The sequence below is a fragment of the Xiphophorus couchianus genome, chromosome 11 (assembly GCF_001444195.1).
Source record: "Xiphophorus couchianus chromosome 11, X_couchianus-1.0, whole genome shotgun sequence".
Classification (NCBI taxonomy): Eukaryota; Metazoa; Chordata; class Actinopteri; order Cyprinodontiformes; family Poeciliidae; genus Xiphophorus; species Xiphophorus couchianus.
In genome coordinates, this window is record NC_040238.1 from 12172324 (window position 1) to 12189978 (window position 17655).

General features: G+C 40.4%; 1 protein-coding gene across 1 annotated transcript in view; it reads right to left on the minus strand.

Annotated features, from left to right (window-relative positions):
• Nucleotides 1-17655, minus strand: part of tlcd3a (TLC domain containing 3A) — a 28670-nt gene continuing 11015 nt past the window's right edge. Inside the window, exons 4-5 of the mRNA XM_028030790.1 lie at nucleotides 8481-8576; nucleotides 1-6276 (exon numbers count right to left, since the gene is read on the minus strand). Coding sequence (XP_027886591.1) covers nucleotides 5998-6276; nucleotides 8481-8576 — 375 coding nt within the window. The 3' untranslated portion in view covers nucleotides 1-5997. The remainder of the gene's footprint in view (nucleotides 6277-8480; nucleotides 8577-17655) is intronic.

Sequence of the window (17655 nt, forward strand, 5' to 3'; positions counted from 1 at the left end):
ATCAGTTTCTACCGCTAAGTAGAAACAGAGGCATAAATGGCCACTTTATTAGGTACCACCCCCCCATCAGAACCTCCTACATGCTGTGGTACACAGATTCAGTCGGACAGGAGTCTCCAAACTTATTTACAAAATTGTTAAGTCAAAACAAAATTCTAAAACCACAAAAAACTACAGTGTTTTGTTTTGATTAAATGAGAAAACAAAAGTCAGTTCATTTTATGTTTTTTTTGAAAACAGAAAGGGGAAGCTTAAATATTTGTAGATAAAAAACTTAAGACTTTTTCACATTCTGAAAATCAAAATATACAGTTAGCAGAGAAACGTTCAGCCTATTGTCAGACATAAAAACTGAATTTGGATCGCTGTCTTTTAAACAAGTCGAATAAATCAAATTCACATTTGTGTTTTCTAAAGAAGTCTTCTTTTATGGTAGAAGTCAGCTGATAAACCAACAGGATAAAGGGCTGTAGGTGAAAATCCCAGTAGATCAGCAGCTTTGTGTTGGGAAGCAATAAAACAGGTGTACCTAATAAAGTGGTCCTGCAAGTCTAAACTACGTCCACTAATATTTAGAAGATCCTGGTAAATTGTTTTAGAAGCCTAACTCCATTTTCCAAAATGAAAAATAGAATTTATAATATAAAACTTTAATAGAAGTCTGTATTTTTACGGCTAGATGCTAAAAATAAAGTTAAACAGACTGAAGGTCAGTTCAGTTTACTGAAATTAAAAATCTGTCTTTATATTCACGCCGTAACGGGACTCTTTGGTTTACTTAGGATTGTAATTTATGGATCTAAAAAAGTTCTGGATTATTACTGAAAGCTTTTGATGAGCTGGATATATGGCAAGCCGTTGGTATAAAAATAATCTGCATGTTAATGCATTGGGGGTGTCCATTGTTATGTGTTTAACCAAGGTAAAATTAATACGGACATACTATTTTAACAATGGAAAATGTTCAGTACAATGTAAAGTATTTGTCTTTTAATTTCCAGGTTTTTATCAAGAGTAGAACAACATTTATCCAGAAAATTTCCTGCACCTAAACCAGCTGTTATTTAATTTATTAAATTAGGCTAAACATAATCATTTTGAAATAAAGTGACCCAAATTTTGCTTTTATAACTGAGAATAAATTTGTTCAATCGAGCCAAAAATAATTTGCAAAGCAGATTCCTTTCTTATAATAAAATCCTTTTAAAGTTTTTCATCTATATATTGAATAAAATCCCTTTCCCACAAACCGAAAAACAAAATCTATTTACTTATTTTTATTTTTGGCCTGTGAGTACTTTAGATTCCAGTGACAAAAGGTTTGGACACCCCTGCTCAAATCAAACTTTGTCTTTTTTTTTGGGGGGGCGGGGGGATTTTTATTTAGCAACAGTGACCTAATGGGGCTTTGTGCATATTTTATTAACAAGAAGGTTTTTTTAGCGCTTTCCTCCTGGATTTTAGGGTATTTTAATCGATCACTACAAGTTTAGAATTACTAAAACATAAGTTCAAGTTATAAAACAAAACTGAAAACTACAGTAGTGTACTAAATAAGAAATAAACACATTCCTGTTAAAGATTAATAATTCTTTGTGTTTTAAAAATAGCTGGTAAGGTGAGTTGAATTGGTTAAAATACTCTATCCTGTTATTTATGATTTACTTTTCATACTAATGACTTGCCATACAAATAAAGATATGCTTAATGTGTTCACAAATACAATAACAGTAAAAACAAATTAAAATGTTTTAAAATAAAAATGCTACATGTATTCGATTTAAGATGTGAGGCTCAGATTTTTTTATGGGTTGATTAACTTCTTTAAGTTCTGGTTTCTGCTCTCAGAACGGATAAGATTCACCTTAAAAGCAAAACAAGAAATAATTAATGTTTGAGGTATCTGGTTTATTAAAACCTCAGAATATGTATTAATGAAGCAGCAACATATTCCTGTTCTTCCGAGCGTTTTATGGAAGCTGGATGGAGGAAAACATGCGGCTGGAGGGATGAGTCCCGCCACCAGGGGGCAGCAGAGGACTCTAACCTGACTGGCTCCAGCGAATGAGAAGAAGGGAATGATCTGGAGGAACGCTTTAGCACATTAAAGAGACTCTAACGATTCAGATCACCAGACCAGACATAATGTGAGACAAAGGAAACCCGACCGGTCCGCTGGGGACAGTATCCACACCCCAAACCTCCAAACTGCTGGTTCCACCAGGCGTTCTTGAGTCTCTCTGGAGGAACTTTGACCCTCACTGCTTTACTGAATTCATTTAATTCAGACACTGGAGGGTTTTCTAGCTGGATTAATCTGTTTGAGGGAGTGCTAAAGTGTTACGCCATGTCTGGACTTTGACTAGGCCACTCCAAAACCATCGTTTTGGTTTTTGAGACGTTACAGAGTTTAAGATCACAACCTGACTGACGGTCGGACAAATAGCAGAACTCAGGATTCCATCCACCAAGTCCTGCAGCAGTCCCACATCATGATGCCCCCACCACCATGCTTGAATGTATGGATGGTTCAGAAAGGCTGAGGTTTGAATCCAGACGTAACAAAACCAAAACCTTCCAGAAATATCACATCAGGATGAGTCTTTGTGCTGTTTTGGATCAGCAGTGGTTTTGGTCTTAGATCGCTCCCATGGAAGCCATTTTTGCCCAGTTTCTCTTTCTTATTGTGCAGTCGTGACCTCTGACCTTAACTGAGGGAGAAGCTATGGTTCCAGCCAATGTGTCATAAAAATTTTGTTGTGGGTTCTTTTGGACCTCCTGGATGAGTCCCTGATGTTTTCCTGGAGCCATTTTGGTACCTTAGCCTTTCCTGGGAAGGTTCTCCATGTGTGGATCCTGGTTCTACTGAGGTTCTCTGGAAACCCACAACCTTCTAGACGGTTCTGTAATTCTTTCCAGACTGCTGGATGTTTATTTATAGTCTGTATCTCGAATTTCTTCAGATTGGAAGTGATTCGCCTACTTCGTGCTGTCAGACAGGTCCTAATGAATTGGTTGTTTTTACTCCGTTTCTCTTTGTCTGATATAAAACCTGGTTTGATGATCTGAAACACTTTAAGTGTCCAAGTTCTGTTAGCTTGTGGGTGGAGGAAATAAAACCACAAAGCGATCAGAACTTTGATTGATCCCATCAGTAATCCAGACAACAGCAAAGCACTTCCTGACTCAACTTAGTCCCGTGCTCTGCTATAACGTAGCTTGCTCACTGAGGCCAGTGTTAGAAATGCTGGATAATTACTGAAGATGGAGTCAGATCTGGTTAGGCCTGCTTCACGGTTCTGCACCAGGCAAAAACCGGCCCAGAAATCAGCTGGCTATGGATGAAGGTTGGAACTTCCAGCAGCAGCTTTATGCTAGCTGCAGTCTCCAAGCGACCAACCAAGAACCAGAGAACCACAGCAGCTGGAGATGGATCAGATGGTGAAGTTTTGGTTCCAACAGAACTGAATCTATGGGACTATCAGGTGGAAAGACATCCTAAGAGAGCAAAGAGTTCCCAGCAAGGAGACGCTCTACTCCACCCCCAAGGCTGGGTCCAGGAAGCCGACTGTTAACAGATCGGAGCAACAGGCCTCACCTCATCCATCCGGACTGATTCCTCCCACTAATCCAGAGGAAGTGGTTCGACCTTCACTGGTCCAGAACCGGAAGAGCCGACACTAAACCAGAACCTTCCCCACCTTGTTATCTGTAGTGTCTCATACGTTCACACAGAAGGTGACTACGACCCAAATCGGACTTTTTCACAGCAGCCTGAACGGCCCCGTTTGGATCCGCTCCACTTCCAGACGTGGAACTAAATTGGATCCGGTAGTTTTCAAAACATCTGCAGTTTGAACGGTCGTGTCGCATTTTATCCGAAATTTACTTGACCAGAAGAATCCAGGCAGCAAATCTGGACGTAAACAACAGCTGAAAATGATAATGATAATAATGAAGTGATGAAATCAGTCTGAGTCAGTGAACGCATCACAGCCCAACGCCACCACTCCTGGTCTGACTCCACGTCCAAACAGAACCGGGTCAGAAGCCGTAGTCAATGCTCCACTAAAGGCCATTGCTGTGAGCTGGGCTTTCTGTTTATCAGCTGATGTGATCTGGTTCTGATCTGGTGGCCATAGTGTCAGCTCTGAGTAACTTTAAAACCCATCCAGAGCGCTGCGGCCATCTTTACTGCCGTAGACAGAGCGCTGCAGGAAGACGGCTACGTTCTTCTTCATTATGGTGTCACAAACCGCTCACACAGAAATCTGATTGCGGTTGTATTTAATTAGTGTCATGAATGGTCGCACAAACATTAAAAATGGGAGTTTAGAATCCAGATCTCCTGTGTGAACGCAGCCTAGTGCATTAATCCTGATCCGGTTTTCAATAATGACCCTACAGCTTTAAATCCGACCAACCAGACGGGGAAGTTAGAAACGTAGCGTTGGATCTTTATGTCAAGGGATGACTTCGTTACGGCTGACTGCAGTGCTGCAGAGGCCTCTGTTGCATAGAGAAGTTACAGGAAACAATAAAATCATCTGACACACAAAGTCTTCATGACTTCAAACCCTAGATGTGAAATATAATTAGCTTTTCTATAGATATTTTAATGATATAGACAACAAACTAAAACTAATCAATAAGTGTTGATTATCTTTCAGATAAATATCTACCAGGATGAGGGAATTGTCCTCTCATGTTCAGCAGGTTCACTTTGAGTTAGCAAACTGTCTTCAAGCTAAAATAAAACATGATTTCAATCTTTAAATCTTCATATACAGTCGTTCCTGTGAAGTGCTTTAACTTATAAAGTTCACACAAACTGATGGATCCCACTGAGAGGCTGACCTCTGACCTCCTGATATCAGCCTCGTTAGCAGGGCGACATGTCCGGGCCTGAGGCCCAACACGGTTCAAACAAAACCTCAAACAGCTGATTTGAACTGAGGTGGTGCAGAAAAACAGAGTCTGAATGTTTAAATGGTTCAGCTGAGAGCAGAGTGAGCCTCTGCTACAACCACACTGCAAGCCCCGCCCCCTGACGGCTCATTGGTCAGCCCATCTGTACACGTGATTGGCCGGTTTGAATATTTTAGTGTTACATTTTTCTGGACTTAATGAAACTGTTGGGGGGGGGGGGGGGGCAGATAAAAAAAAAAAAGGAGAAAAGAAAAAAAATGTAAAAAAGAAAAGGAAAAAATAACTAAGTAAATGTGGCTGTTGAAGTTTTATGATGACCCAATAAAGGTGGCATGCTGAATTGTTTCTTTTTGTTAATAAATGGGTTTCTAGACAATAAGTCCAGCTAAGAAGCTAGCATTAGCCTTACTGGACCAGAACCTGAGCCATCATCCTGCCTCTTCCCAGCTGCTCTAACCCCGCTCTCCTCCAGTGTAACCTAAACTGAGATTATGCAATGAAAAAGGAAATTCACATTAGAAAAATCACACAGCAGTAAATAAAAAAAAACTCCTGGATGATCCAATCCGTTTCCGATTTTAACGATGAAATCAGATCCTAAAAATAAGCCCTTGAAACTTCTGCCACCCTGAAATTTCAGAAACGTTTAATCGCCCCAATAAAGTTTCAAAAATAAACAGTGTAATTGGAATATTAATGCAGATTTGTAACAGATTTAAATGTGAATGAGGCGCTCCCAGGAGACGTGACATCAGAGCTGTAACATAACCACCAACCACTAGCGGCTAGCAATTAGCGCCGTAACAAACCTCTCCATCAGCAGCAGCTGTACAAACAGCAGGAGTGAAAGATCAGAGAAAGTCTCCAGGAAGCTCCGCCTCCCGCTCCCAGTGAGGTGAATGTGACCTTTCTTCAGAGTGCAGTAAAATCAGACAGAGTGAGAGGTCCTTCAGGCAACAGCTTTGTTACAGAGGAGTTGGAGTATGGAGGCCCAGGAGGAGCGACAGAGAGCAGGCAGTCCTGGTGAACTACAGTACCGTAACGGGTCCAGTTAGCGCAGCCGCAGCATCAATCCTCCTTGGCGGGTGGCGGCCTGCGGCTCCGCAGGTACAGCCGGTAGCCCTTCCTCACCAGCAGCACAAACCAGTAGAGCTGCGGCGCCAGGATGCAGCAGTTACCCAGGTTGGTGGCGAGCGGCAGGTGGAAGGGAACGGCGTGCAGCGGGATGCCGTAGTGACGGCCGTACATCCAGTACATGAAGGGGAAGAGGGCGATGCGGCACATGAAGAAGGTCAGCAGCACCATGCCGCCGTTGGCCTTATGCAGCCAGCACTCCTGTAGGCTCAGCTGGAGGGGCGGAGGAGGGAGAGGAGGAAGAGGAAGCCGTCAAAATTCAACCAGCAGACGACCTGATCATAAAATATATGGATGAAAACTGAAAACTACCACTTTATTTTGGGTCCTTAAACACAACACAAAGCTTGATTTTGAATAGTTAGGTTTAAACAGGAAGTGGTGCCGCATCATTATCTAATTCCAGATGTTGCCAAACTGCCTAGGAACCCAGTCTATACAAGCTTACTAATAGAAAGTTTAGTGGAAGGATAAAATGTGGTAGAAAGAGGTACAGAGGAGTTTCACTGTTAATGTAATTTATTAGAAAACAGAAACTTTTAGTTACATTCAGATTTATTTTGCTTTAATTAATGTTGGACTCATTGCATTAGAACCCTCCACTCGTTAACAGAAGCTTCGTTCTGATGTTCTGATGAAGCTTTCTTATCAGGTCGGGTCGGTTTTGGTTGCTCTGTTGTTGTGAGAGTTTCCATCCATCAGAGCTGCACGAGGAAATCTGGATAATGAGCACCAACATGTGGGGAACGTCGGTGTGTTTTAATGAGCCGACCCGGCCAGAGGTTCTATTAGTCAGAACCGGGCCAGGTCGGGTCGGGATCGTTGGATGTAACAATGCTTTTAAAGGAAACTCAGCTGACATCATCAAACCCCGAGGTCCAAATTAAATATGAATCATCGAGTTTTCATCGTTTATGACAAATATTCATTTCAGCCTCTGATGTCCAGATATAAAGAAACAGATTCTTATCAGGAAAGACAGAAAAAGGAGAAAGAACAAAATTAAAATCAAAGTAAAAATCAAAACAGAAGAAAAGAGAAATTAAACACGAGAAATAAATCAAAGAAAAAGGAAATTCAGAAAACAAAATTAATAAAATCAAGAAAGAAATCAAAACAGAAATCAAGAATGAGAAAATCAAGAGAAATAATATTAAGAAAAAAAATTAAGAAAAAGAAATCAAGACAAAAAAAACAATAAAAAACCCCGAAGAAAGACAGATCCCTGTGTATCTCAGCGTACTAATAGAAAGTTTAGCAGAAGGAAAAACGTCTTGGAGGAAGGTTGGATCGGGTTTAAGTCTCTGAATTTTTTCATGTTTCTTCTAGTTAAACCTCCAGACCTGCAGGAACCCAATGAGCTTCATGGTTCTGACGAAAGGAGGGAACTTCCTGCCGATCCAGACACAACAGGAAGTCAACTGACCAGAATCAAACGACCCGGTAAACACGTCTGCTTGGTTCTGATCCGACTGGAGGAGCAGCACCGCAGTTCCTCCTGCCGACACTAGAAGTCAGCAGAGATCTGAAGGATTCACTGGGCTTACAGAGAACAGAACCTCTCACTGGACCGAGTTCAGATATTTCTTGTGCTGCTGAAATATAGCTGGAACCAGAAGTTTACATACACCTTTCCAGGCCAAACTCCTCTTCAAATATATGGAGAGAAATTTTATTTAATGTCAAAATAATCAATATAATCGAGTTTTCAGTTAAAGTTCTGCATAAATGTTCAGATTCCTAGGAAGGCTGAAGCTTTCGTTGGTCTGTTGTTGCTCAGAACAGACAGAACCTTTGACTGGACCGCTGCTGCATGGTTCTGATTAAAAATAAAACTCGTTATGTTTGTTTTTCTGGTTCAGTTTCAGCAGCTGAAATAAATCATATTCAGAGGTGAATAATTCGTCCCTCAGCAATAATCACAGCTCCTCATCAGGCCCTGAGGGGAAACAATCGGCCCGCCTCAGCAGAAGACCAGAGCTGGAGAGCTTGCATCACTTCCTGTCGGTGGGGCAAACCAGGAAGTCAGCAGCTCCAAAATAAAACGCATCAAATGTTTGACAATCTGTTAATATTTAGGTCTAATTTTCATTTTGAGTCTGGAAAATATCTGAAGCATCAATCAGTTTAAACTCTCTTTAAGTTTCCACCTACTCCAACATTATTATTATACATTTTAAAAACCCAGAGATTAGCCCTTTTTACCTTTACACTCAGATTAATAAACAAACATAACCAATAACTCATGTATTGACCAATAAAAAAAATCCCAAATCAGTTCTGTTCACCTGAAGAAAACAAACCTTTTTAAATAAATACTAAACCACCTCTGAACCTTTTTACAATTCCACCAGTAGCTGGCTGTACTCACAGAAAACAGGAGTTAGCGTTAGCGTTAGCATTAGCGTGCGTCTCACCTGGATGAGGATCTTCCCCAGGGAGACGAAGGGTGTGCTGAGCTCCGTCAGGAACAAGCAGCCGATGAAGAAATCCCCCTGGTCCTTCCTGAAGAACTGAGACAAACAGAGACAATAAAACCGTTTCCTACCAAACTTTACCAATAATCACCATCTGATCTGCCTTTATTTTTTCATGGAGGAACAGTTAAAGCTACTTCAGATTTCTTTAGCTGAGATTTTAGTGAAATGCTGCCATCTGGGTTTAGTTTTTAGTTCCTTGTGGAAATAAGTAGAAAAACAACAAAAATTCACTTCATTTCAGTCAGATACAAACATCGTGCTACTAGGACAGAAAGCTTACGTGTTTAAATTAAATTACTGGAGAACAGTTTTAAGAGTTATAGTCAACTAATCTGAAAAGGATTTGTCCAAATTGAAAAATAAATCCTGGATTTATTCATGATACCACAGCAGTCCGACAAACAAGATACATTTTTGTTAACGATTAAGAAAAGAAATTTGCGTTTACAAAACAGGATGAAGCGCGATGTGGTGGGTTTGCCAGGCCAATCGGTGGCGTTGTAACCGTTAGAGAATGACACAAAAAGACAAACACCAAACACAGAGAAACACGGACCGGTAGACGGACCGTTGTTCTGAGGAACGAAGGGGAGTTTCCATCCAGACCATCAGAGTTGCAAGAAAAAAAATTGGAAACCGGTAAATTGTTGAAGAACAAACCGGTAGACGGATTGGCTGAAGCACCAGCATGTGGACCAGTAGAGAGACTGGGAAACACTGAACCGCACCGGCCTGTGCTGTACCGCTCGGAGGGAGCGAGGGAATAGTTTGAGTTTGAGGCCGGTGGTGAGTAAGATCAAAGGAAGGCCCGGTTCATCTTACTCAGCTGATCTGTTCTGTGGATCAACAGTGGAACCGTTGACTGTCTGGGGGAAGAATGAAGCATGGTGGAGGCGCAGAGGCATCGTTTGCGGAACCTAATGATTTAATACCAGGAGAAAATGTCCTGTTATTGGTGAGGGAGTTATGGCTTGAGGATCTTTGGACCTTCTTACAGAACAATGAACCCAGACTACGCTCCAGGTCCACTATGACTTTGTTTGAGGAGACATAGAAGTGGAATGAAGACTTCTGATGCTGAAGATGTCATTGGAAGTGACATTCTGTGTTTTTGCTGTGTTGAGAAATTTAAACAGTTCTTGTAGGAACCACAGTTTGTAGCTTTAACCAATAAACCCAACCTGCGGTGGCGTTAGTCCTGTTAGTAGCAGCTGAACCGGTTCAATCGGGCCGACGTTCAGAGATAAATCCCTCTGCAGTCAGAACATCAAGTCCCGACTCATCGCTCCTTAGTTTTCCTCCTACAGGCAAATAAACGCTGCAGCTGAAACAGAACTAAAACTAGGGTTCTCTCGGGTTTTTATTCTAAAACGGGAAATTTTTAAAAAATAATTTTTGCAGTTTTTAATATTCTAGAAACCAGAACCTTAAAATGGCCTCAATGGTAGCCAACTCGTTATCTGTAGGATGGGGGTCACAACCATGAGGGCTGTGGGTGTTTAAACATCTCACGTTCTCAGTTTTGCTAATAAACTGAAGGTAAAGGCATTATAGCGTTATTTTTGTTCCACCAACCGAAGCGTGCAGTGAGACCGATCCGAGCGCATTACAATATGAACAAACGATGACTTGAGTTGTGAGGTTCAAACCTCCCAAGACGTTGCTAAATGTTTGTTCTGGCATGTGATCAACTCTGATGAACCACAGTCACAGACCAATTTTTTTCCAACCAATCAGGATATAAATACTGCACCCACAATCAGAATCAGCTTTATTCACCAGGTTTCTGCACAAAGAATTAAACCTCAGTTCCACTTTGCTGTCAATAAAAATATTAAAAATATGAATGTAAAAAAAAAAGTGTCACACCCCCTTTGAACGTTTTCACTTTTATTGCCTTGTATTGTGAATTAATCTGTTTGATTTTCATAAGTGTTTTTAGACCGAGTCTCAGGTATTTGTGCATGGCTGTTTTATATCGTTTATCATTTATCGTAGTAAACTCTTAAGAATTTTGATTCATCGTTGTTACAATAAATTCCAGTTAATGATGTTTAAAATGCCCCAAACCTGTCTATATAGCTTCAATTGTTAGTTTTAGTATTTTTCACCACCATAAATTTAATAAAAGCATCAATAAATGTAACCGTATGATTAAATACAGTTACTGTGTGAAGGTTTAGTAATATAAATCACACTTCTTTGTGAGACTGGTTTTCTGTAAGTGTTTTATAAATACTGGGATTATTTTCAAGAGCAGTATTTGTGTTTGTGGGGGTATAATCGGTGTGGCAACAAGGCTGGTCACAATAACAAATTTTGCTGGACGATAAGTTGTTCCGTTATTGGAATAAACAGTAATACTGTTGTTTTGAGACTATTTCCTGGCTATATAATGATAATAGTATAATACATACTCAGATCAATAAAATTTACGCTCTAATGACACACAGTGACGTCTATACTACTGCCCAAGAAAAGGCATAATAATAATAATAATCAGGTTTTATTCAATGTTCCATTTGTTTTGAATTTCACTAAAACAACAACACATCCGCAGCGGAGCCAGCTGCAGGCGGGTGGGACGGCGTGGCGTCCCGGTTATAAGTAATGAATGAAGCTTTCAAATATTGAGCAGCGGTGACTGACGCCGCCCCCAGAACAGGTGAGTCAGACCAGGTGGATAAAGAGCCTGAAAACAAAAGACAAGCCCGTCTGCAGCTGGGCTGGATCAATAAACCATGAGCCTGCAGGCCAGGCTTCACCATCTGTCACCAGAGGCCCAACCACCAGAGGCGCCTACCGATCCGCCTGGCGACTGCTGAGGCAGAACTGAGAAATATATCACAGTAAGTGAATATACAATAAATCTGCTTTTACATCATTTAAATAAAAGAAAAAAAGTATCTCAAATCAAATCTGTGCACTATTTTATTTTTATATTTGTATCATGTTCGAATAAATTTCATTTCATTTCAATCATTTCAATCAAAAAACCTGGCCCAGTATAGGAAAGTATTTATCGCTTATATAATTGGACTAAACCTCAATGTTTGGGTTTAATTCCAGCAGGCGCATGAAGGAATCACTGGATCAGAACCTGTCTGGCAGCAGGAAGTAGGCCTAGAGATCCAGAAAAGCAACACATCTGGTCCCAAACCAAAAGAATTCAACAACAGAAGCAAAATCTGTAACGTCCATCAGATTACAGAACCAAGTGGAACGTTCTGGAAGTCCAGAGAACCTCAGTAGAACCAGGATCCACACACCAAGCCAGCAGAATCTCTCTTATCTCATCGACAACGCATCCAGAATAAAATCTGATGTCCTGCAAGCCTCACTGACCTAGTTTAGGTCAAAGGTCATGATTCAATAAGAAAGAGACAAAAATGGAAGAGTTTGAAGGCCGGAACCTCTGCTGACCCAAAAGAACACAGAGGCCTATCTAAACCTGTCGCTATAAATTAAATTAATCAATTAATTGCATAGTACATTAAGATGAACAGGATCATTTTAATTCTAATGATTGATATTTTTTAAATCATAATCCATTTTATTTATGGTTTTAGTGATGTTATATTTGGTTTTGGTTTTTACACCGTGCTCCAAATTATTATGCAAGTCATATTTTCTCAGATTTTCTTAAATGGTCAATGCAAATGATGGTCAGTATAATTTTCAAGACATGAACTATTACAGTATAAATCAAATTTTACTGAACAAAGCTCCCCATGAGAACAGTATTTTTTTTCAAAAATAAAAAACTCAAAATGCACTGTTCCAATTTATTATGCACAGCAGATTTTCTAAACATTTTATGGATTATAAAGAACTGCAAACGGTCATTCTTTGAATGTGCAGCATTAAGTGGTCACATGTACTAAAATCAAAAGCTATTTCAATCAAAAACATCTTAACAGACCGAGTTCCATGTTAACATTGGACCTTCTTTGATATCACAGCACAATTCCTGCATCCATTGAACTTGTGAGTTTTTTGGAGTTTCTGCTTGAATTTCTTTGCAGGATGTCAGAATATCTTCCCAGAGCTGGTTTGATATGAACTGCTTTCAGATCTTCTGCTTGAGGAAACTCCAAAGGTTCTCAATAGGGTTGAGGTCAGAGGTGGATGGTGACCACACCATGAGTTTCTGCCCTTTTATGCCCATAGCAGCCAATGACACAGTGGTATTCCTTGCAGCATTCATTGTCATGCATGAAGATGATTTTGCTACTGAAGATATGGCTCTTCTTTTTGATCCATGAAAGAAAGTGGTGAAGTCAGAAAGTCCATATACTTTGCTGAGATCATTTTCACACCTTCATGGACTCTGAAGGGGCCGACCAATGATTCTCTCCCCCTGATTTTAGCCCAAAGCATGACTCCACCACCTCCTTGCTGACGTCACAGCCATGTTGGGATGTGGTGGCCATCCACCACCAATCCACTACTGCGTCCATCTGGACCATCCAGGGTTGCACAGCAGTCATCAGTGAACAAGTTTGTTTGAAAATTAATCTACATGTACGGCTGGACCCACTGCCACCGTTTCTGCTTGTCAGCTCTGGTTAGTGGCCCAATAGTAGGTTGATGCACCGCAAGCCTCTGGAGGATCCTCCACCTTGAGGTTCCAGAGGCTCCAGCAGCTTCAAATAACTGTTTGCTGCTTTGTAAGGGCATTTTAACAGCTGCTCTCTTAATCTGATGAATTTGTCTAACAGAAACCTTCCTCATTCTGCCTTTATCTGTACAAACCCAACTTTGTTCTGAATCAGCCACAAATCTCTTCACAGTACGATGATAACGCTTCAGTTTTCTTTAAATATCTAATGTTTTCATACCTTGTGATACGGCTCTACACTATCTGATGATTTTCGTCAGCAGAGATTCTTTCTCTTTCCCGTATTGCTTGAAACCTGTGGCCTGCTTAATAATGTGGAACATCCTTATTAAGTAGATTTCCTTTAATTGAGCTCATTAAACAAACTAATCAACCAGCTCTCTGAAATTAGTGATTCAAAGATCCCTGACACACAATACCATTTATAAATGTAATAGCACAACAAAAATTCAATCTTTATGACACTTAAATCCAATTTGCATAATAATTTGGAACACAGTGTATTTCCATTCTTTTTATGGTTTTTGTGCTTTATTTTGGATATTTAAAATGTATTCCAGTTCCAGTGTGACTTGTTCTTTACAGAATTAAATAATTTTTGGTCTAAATTTGAACCAAATCTACTGGTGAAAACATCCCTAGAGTGGCCTGGTTAAAGTGCAGACTTAAATCCTTTAATTTAATTACGATATGTTGATGTGACCTTAACCACTCCATTTCTACTGCTAACATCCCTATTAGCACCAGGTTGCTTTAGAGCTTTAAATTCTTAATAAATGAAAATCATAATCTATAAACAACTTTTCTGTTTGTTCAGAAGAAGCTAAAATGTGATGGAGAAAAGCAAAACAGAAACAGTTTAGGGTGTAAATACTTTTCCACCTGAGATAAGCGCCTGTGATTTGCCTACAGCCACTGGTAACAATGGATTATCTGTGGTTCCCATCAGACGCTCCATCTGCTCAGGGAATCATTCAAATTTTCTGTCATACAAATGAGATTCAGCATCAACCTGAGAGCCGATGAGGATCAGGAAAGCAACTGCAGAGGCGTCAGCTGCTGAAAAAACACCTGGAACCAGGAGAAAGGTTCTCTCCAAACTGGAAGCAGGCCTCCCCGCTTCTTGCAACCTTTCAGCCTACTTCATGCTGCCAGTCTGGTTCTAATGAAGAGATTTCTTCTGGTCTGACAGTCAAGACTGAACATCCTGATGGAAACTGAACTTAATTTTTCAAAATCTGTTGTTAATTAGCGTTGATTTATTATTCATTGAGGTTGTGATGACTTTTTCACATGACCAGGGTGGTTTGGACCAGCTTCCTCTTAAAATTTTCAATAAATCTTTTTTAATTGTTCTAATAAAGATGATAAATTTAGTACTTCTGTCTTTTCTGAGTACTTTATTTTACATTATGTAAAATAAGCAACTATAATTCATACAGGCCATCATTTTTTTTTGTTTATTATTTGCAAAATAAACAAGTTAAACTAAATGAATTTAAGCATATAAATGATCGTCTGATTGCTCCAGTTCCTCTGAAATGTTTTCCAGTATTCAGTTCCGGGACGTGTGCTCGGTGTTCTCCATACTGGGAGGTTTCCATTCATCCCAGCACGTTCCCCTCGCCTCAGAGTGGGACTTTGTGGCCAAACTGGCATGAAGCTGATGAGTGAGGAAACAGGAGTAGAAACAAAGAACGGGGAGGAGCGTTTCAAACGGAGAGGCCAACTGCAGCTGGAGCTGAATAATGTAGGGTAATGTGATCCGAGAGCACCGACTGCTAACAAAGGTCTGGTTTCCACCTGGACCACCGACCTGCCCGGCCGTCAGGGTAAACATGAAGGCAGTTCTGATCGATCTCTTAAATTACCTCATAAAATCCATAAAGATGGATTTTATAAGCGACAAGTGCCCAGATTAGCCGCTGGTTTTAGTAGAAATGATCTTCCTGCATGATGAATAATTCACTGCGAGGTGTAGTGGCTAAACAGAAAACCAACAGGTCCAACAGTCACGGTTACATGATTCAATTACTGAATCATTAACGGAAAGAGACGTGATCAGAATAATATCGGGTCATTTATTCAAGCAAATGTTCAACCTGCAGGACAGTCTTTTTATACAGTTGACTGGAGAGGAGAAATGTCTGTTGAAGAGCAGAAAGTGAAACTTAACGGCAGCATCTGTTCATCTCCAGCTGCTGTGGTTCTTTCTCTCTACTCCGAGTCAAACCAACCAAACCCTTTGAGCAACCTGTTCCCCTCCTGCCTTGTGGGGCACTGCACCAAGAACCTCTGAAGAAGACACTGAGCGCAACTTCCTTCTTCACAAAATGGAAACTAAAATGGAGTCGTCAGTAGGCCTGTCACGATAACAAATTTCGCTGAGCGATTAATTGTCTCAAAAATTATTGCGATAAACGATAATATTGTTTGAAGATCTTTTTACACAGATTTAATGGAAATTACGTAATAATCCATGCGATTTCCTGCCAAAGATAGATACACTTTATTTTCAAAAGAACACTAAACACTGGAACTGATAAACAAAATAAACAAAACAACCAAAAACAAAAATAAAATGGATTCTCAGTCTCCATTAACAAAAAATGTACGTGAATAAAAACTAAACATAAATTTATTTCCAAAGTGGAAATAAATACTTCATTCAACCAAAAGAGTGCAGATTATGAAGTCTGTATATTATGTTGCCCTTCAGTAATAATTAGATTTAAATAGAGAAAATGGGCACATCGACTACCTGATGCAATAGTTCACACTACATGATTTTTTGCCCTGATTTTTCCCCTTACGACAAGCTTGCGATTTCATAACCGATCGTCCTGTAGTGTGTGGTGTGTTATGGTAGATCGTCATGGCGGCTCTGATCCAAATCAGGGTTTTCCCCGACTGACAGAGTTAACGCAGCCTGTTGAATGTGACAGGCAGCCAATCAGAAAGCGCAAATTCTCCTCCTGCTTTCTGAGGGGAAATTACCTCAGGGAATCCCAAACAGCTGACACAGTGCAACCCGAAGTTGCCGACATTGGAGATGATGTGTGGAAACAACATTAATGTTTATTCAACATGCAAAGAATATAGAAATGACAAGAGGAGGAGTTGGAGCGAAATTGCTACCGCAGTTGATAAACCCGGTAACTTTTCAGCTGTTCTTTGTTAACGTGACATAAATAGGTTATAATGATTTTCATTCAGTCAGGACTTTACGCTGACACTAGTTACATACATTGCAGGTAGATTGTAGTAAAGCATTGATTAATGCCTGGTTTTAAAATTAGTTCACTGGACTTGTAGCTATTATTTGTGCCCATTGTTGGAAACCACACGGCAGGACCGAACCCGATCGAACCGTTAAACCTAGGATTTCTGTCGGCTAATGTGTGGTCTGTCAGGTTTTGAAAATGAGCCGACAATCAGCCAACAGCTCTAAGATCGTGTAGTGTGAGCTGGGCTTTACACTAAGAAAATGAGGAAGGAGGGTCAGTGGAGAGCACTGGAGTTGAGACTTTTTTCATTCAGTGTCATCAACAGAAAGAGAAAAAGACCGGAAGAGACGATAATGCCGATAATTGAAATGACGTCGATAGTTATAATTTATTGTACGATTAATTGATTTATTGTTTATCGCGATGTTAGTGGTTGGAGGATTTCTCTTTAGTCTTTAGCTAAAAACCACGAGCCATTTCCCATGCTAGCGCTAGGCTAGTATGTTTGTTTTAGTTGCAGTTACCCAGAATGCCCTGCGCTGTAGTCCACTTCCCGCTTTTGGAGCGGTCTCCGGCCCGCTTGATATTCTCATGTGCACTCAAACCAAACTAGAGTTCACTTCAACTGAACCCAGACCAAAGTTTGAAGTTCTTTTTTATCTGCAGTTCAACTACACATTCACATCTCCCCAAACGAACCCAGACTTTTTAGTCAAATGGACTGGAGTTGGATCAAAGCGCACTAGACAGTCTAAAAACCAAACTGACTCAGTTAATTTTATTTTCATCTCAGCTGAGTATCTCAGAACAGAAACAGATGAGCAGTAATAAAAGCAGGGATGAGTTCTGCCATCAGATCTAAAGTCTGCATTCAAAGTGATGCTTCTGCTATTTTTAGTCGCCTCCTTGTTCCAGGCCGCGTCCGCCTTATTTTCACTCGGGCCGGCCAGACCCACGGTACCTCCTAGCTAATCCATGACATTGAGTTTTGGGTCTATTTTCTGCTGCCACTTAAGCAATCATTAGGAGGTAATGCAGCTTTATGCGTGGATTGATTTGAAACCACTGCAACGCATCAGAGCTCCTGCATTAATGGGTTACTGGCAGGAAAAATCACATGACTTTTACTCATCAGAAGTAATCATCAACCTCAGGACTGTTGATCAGGTTTTCTAACCATCTGATCACATTCATTGGATGACTTTCTCTCTCCTACATGGAAACATCAGGAGAACCTTGGTAGACGGCTTTTCACAATAATAGA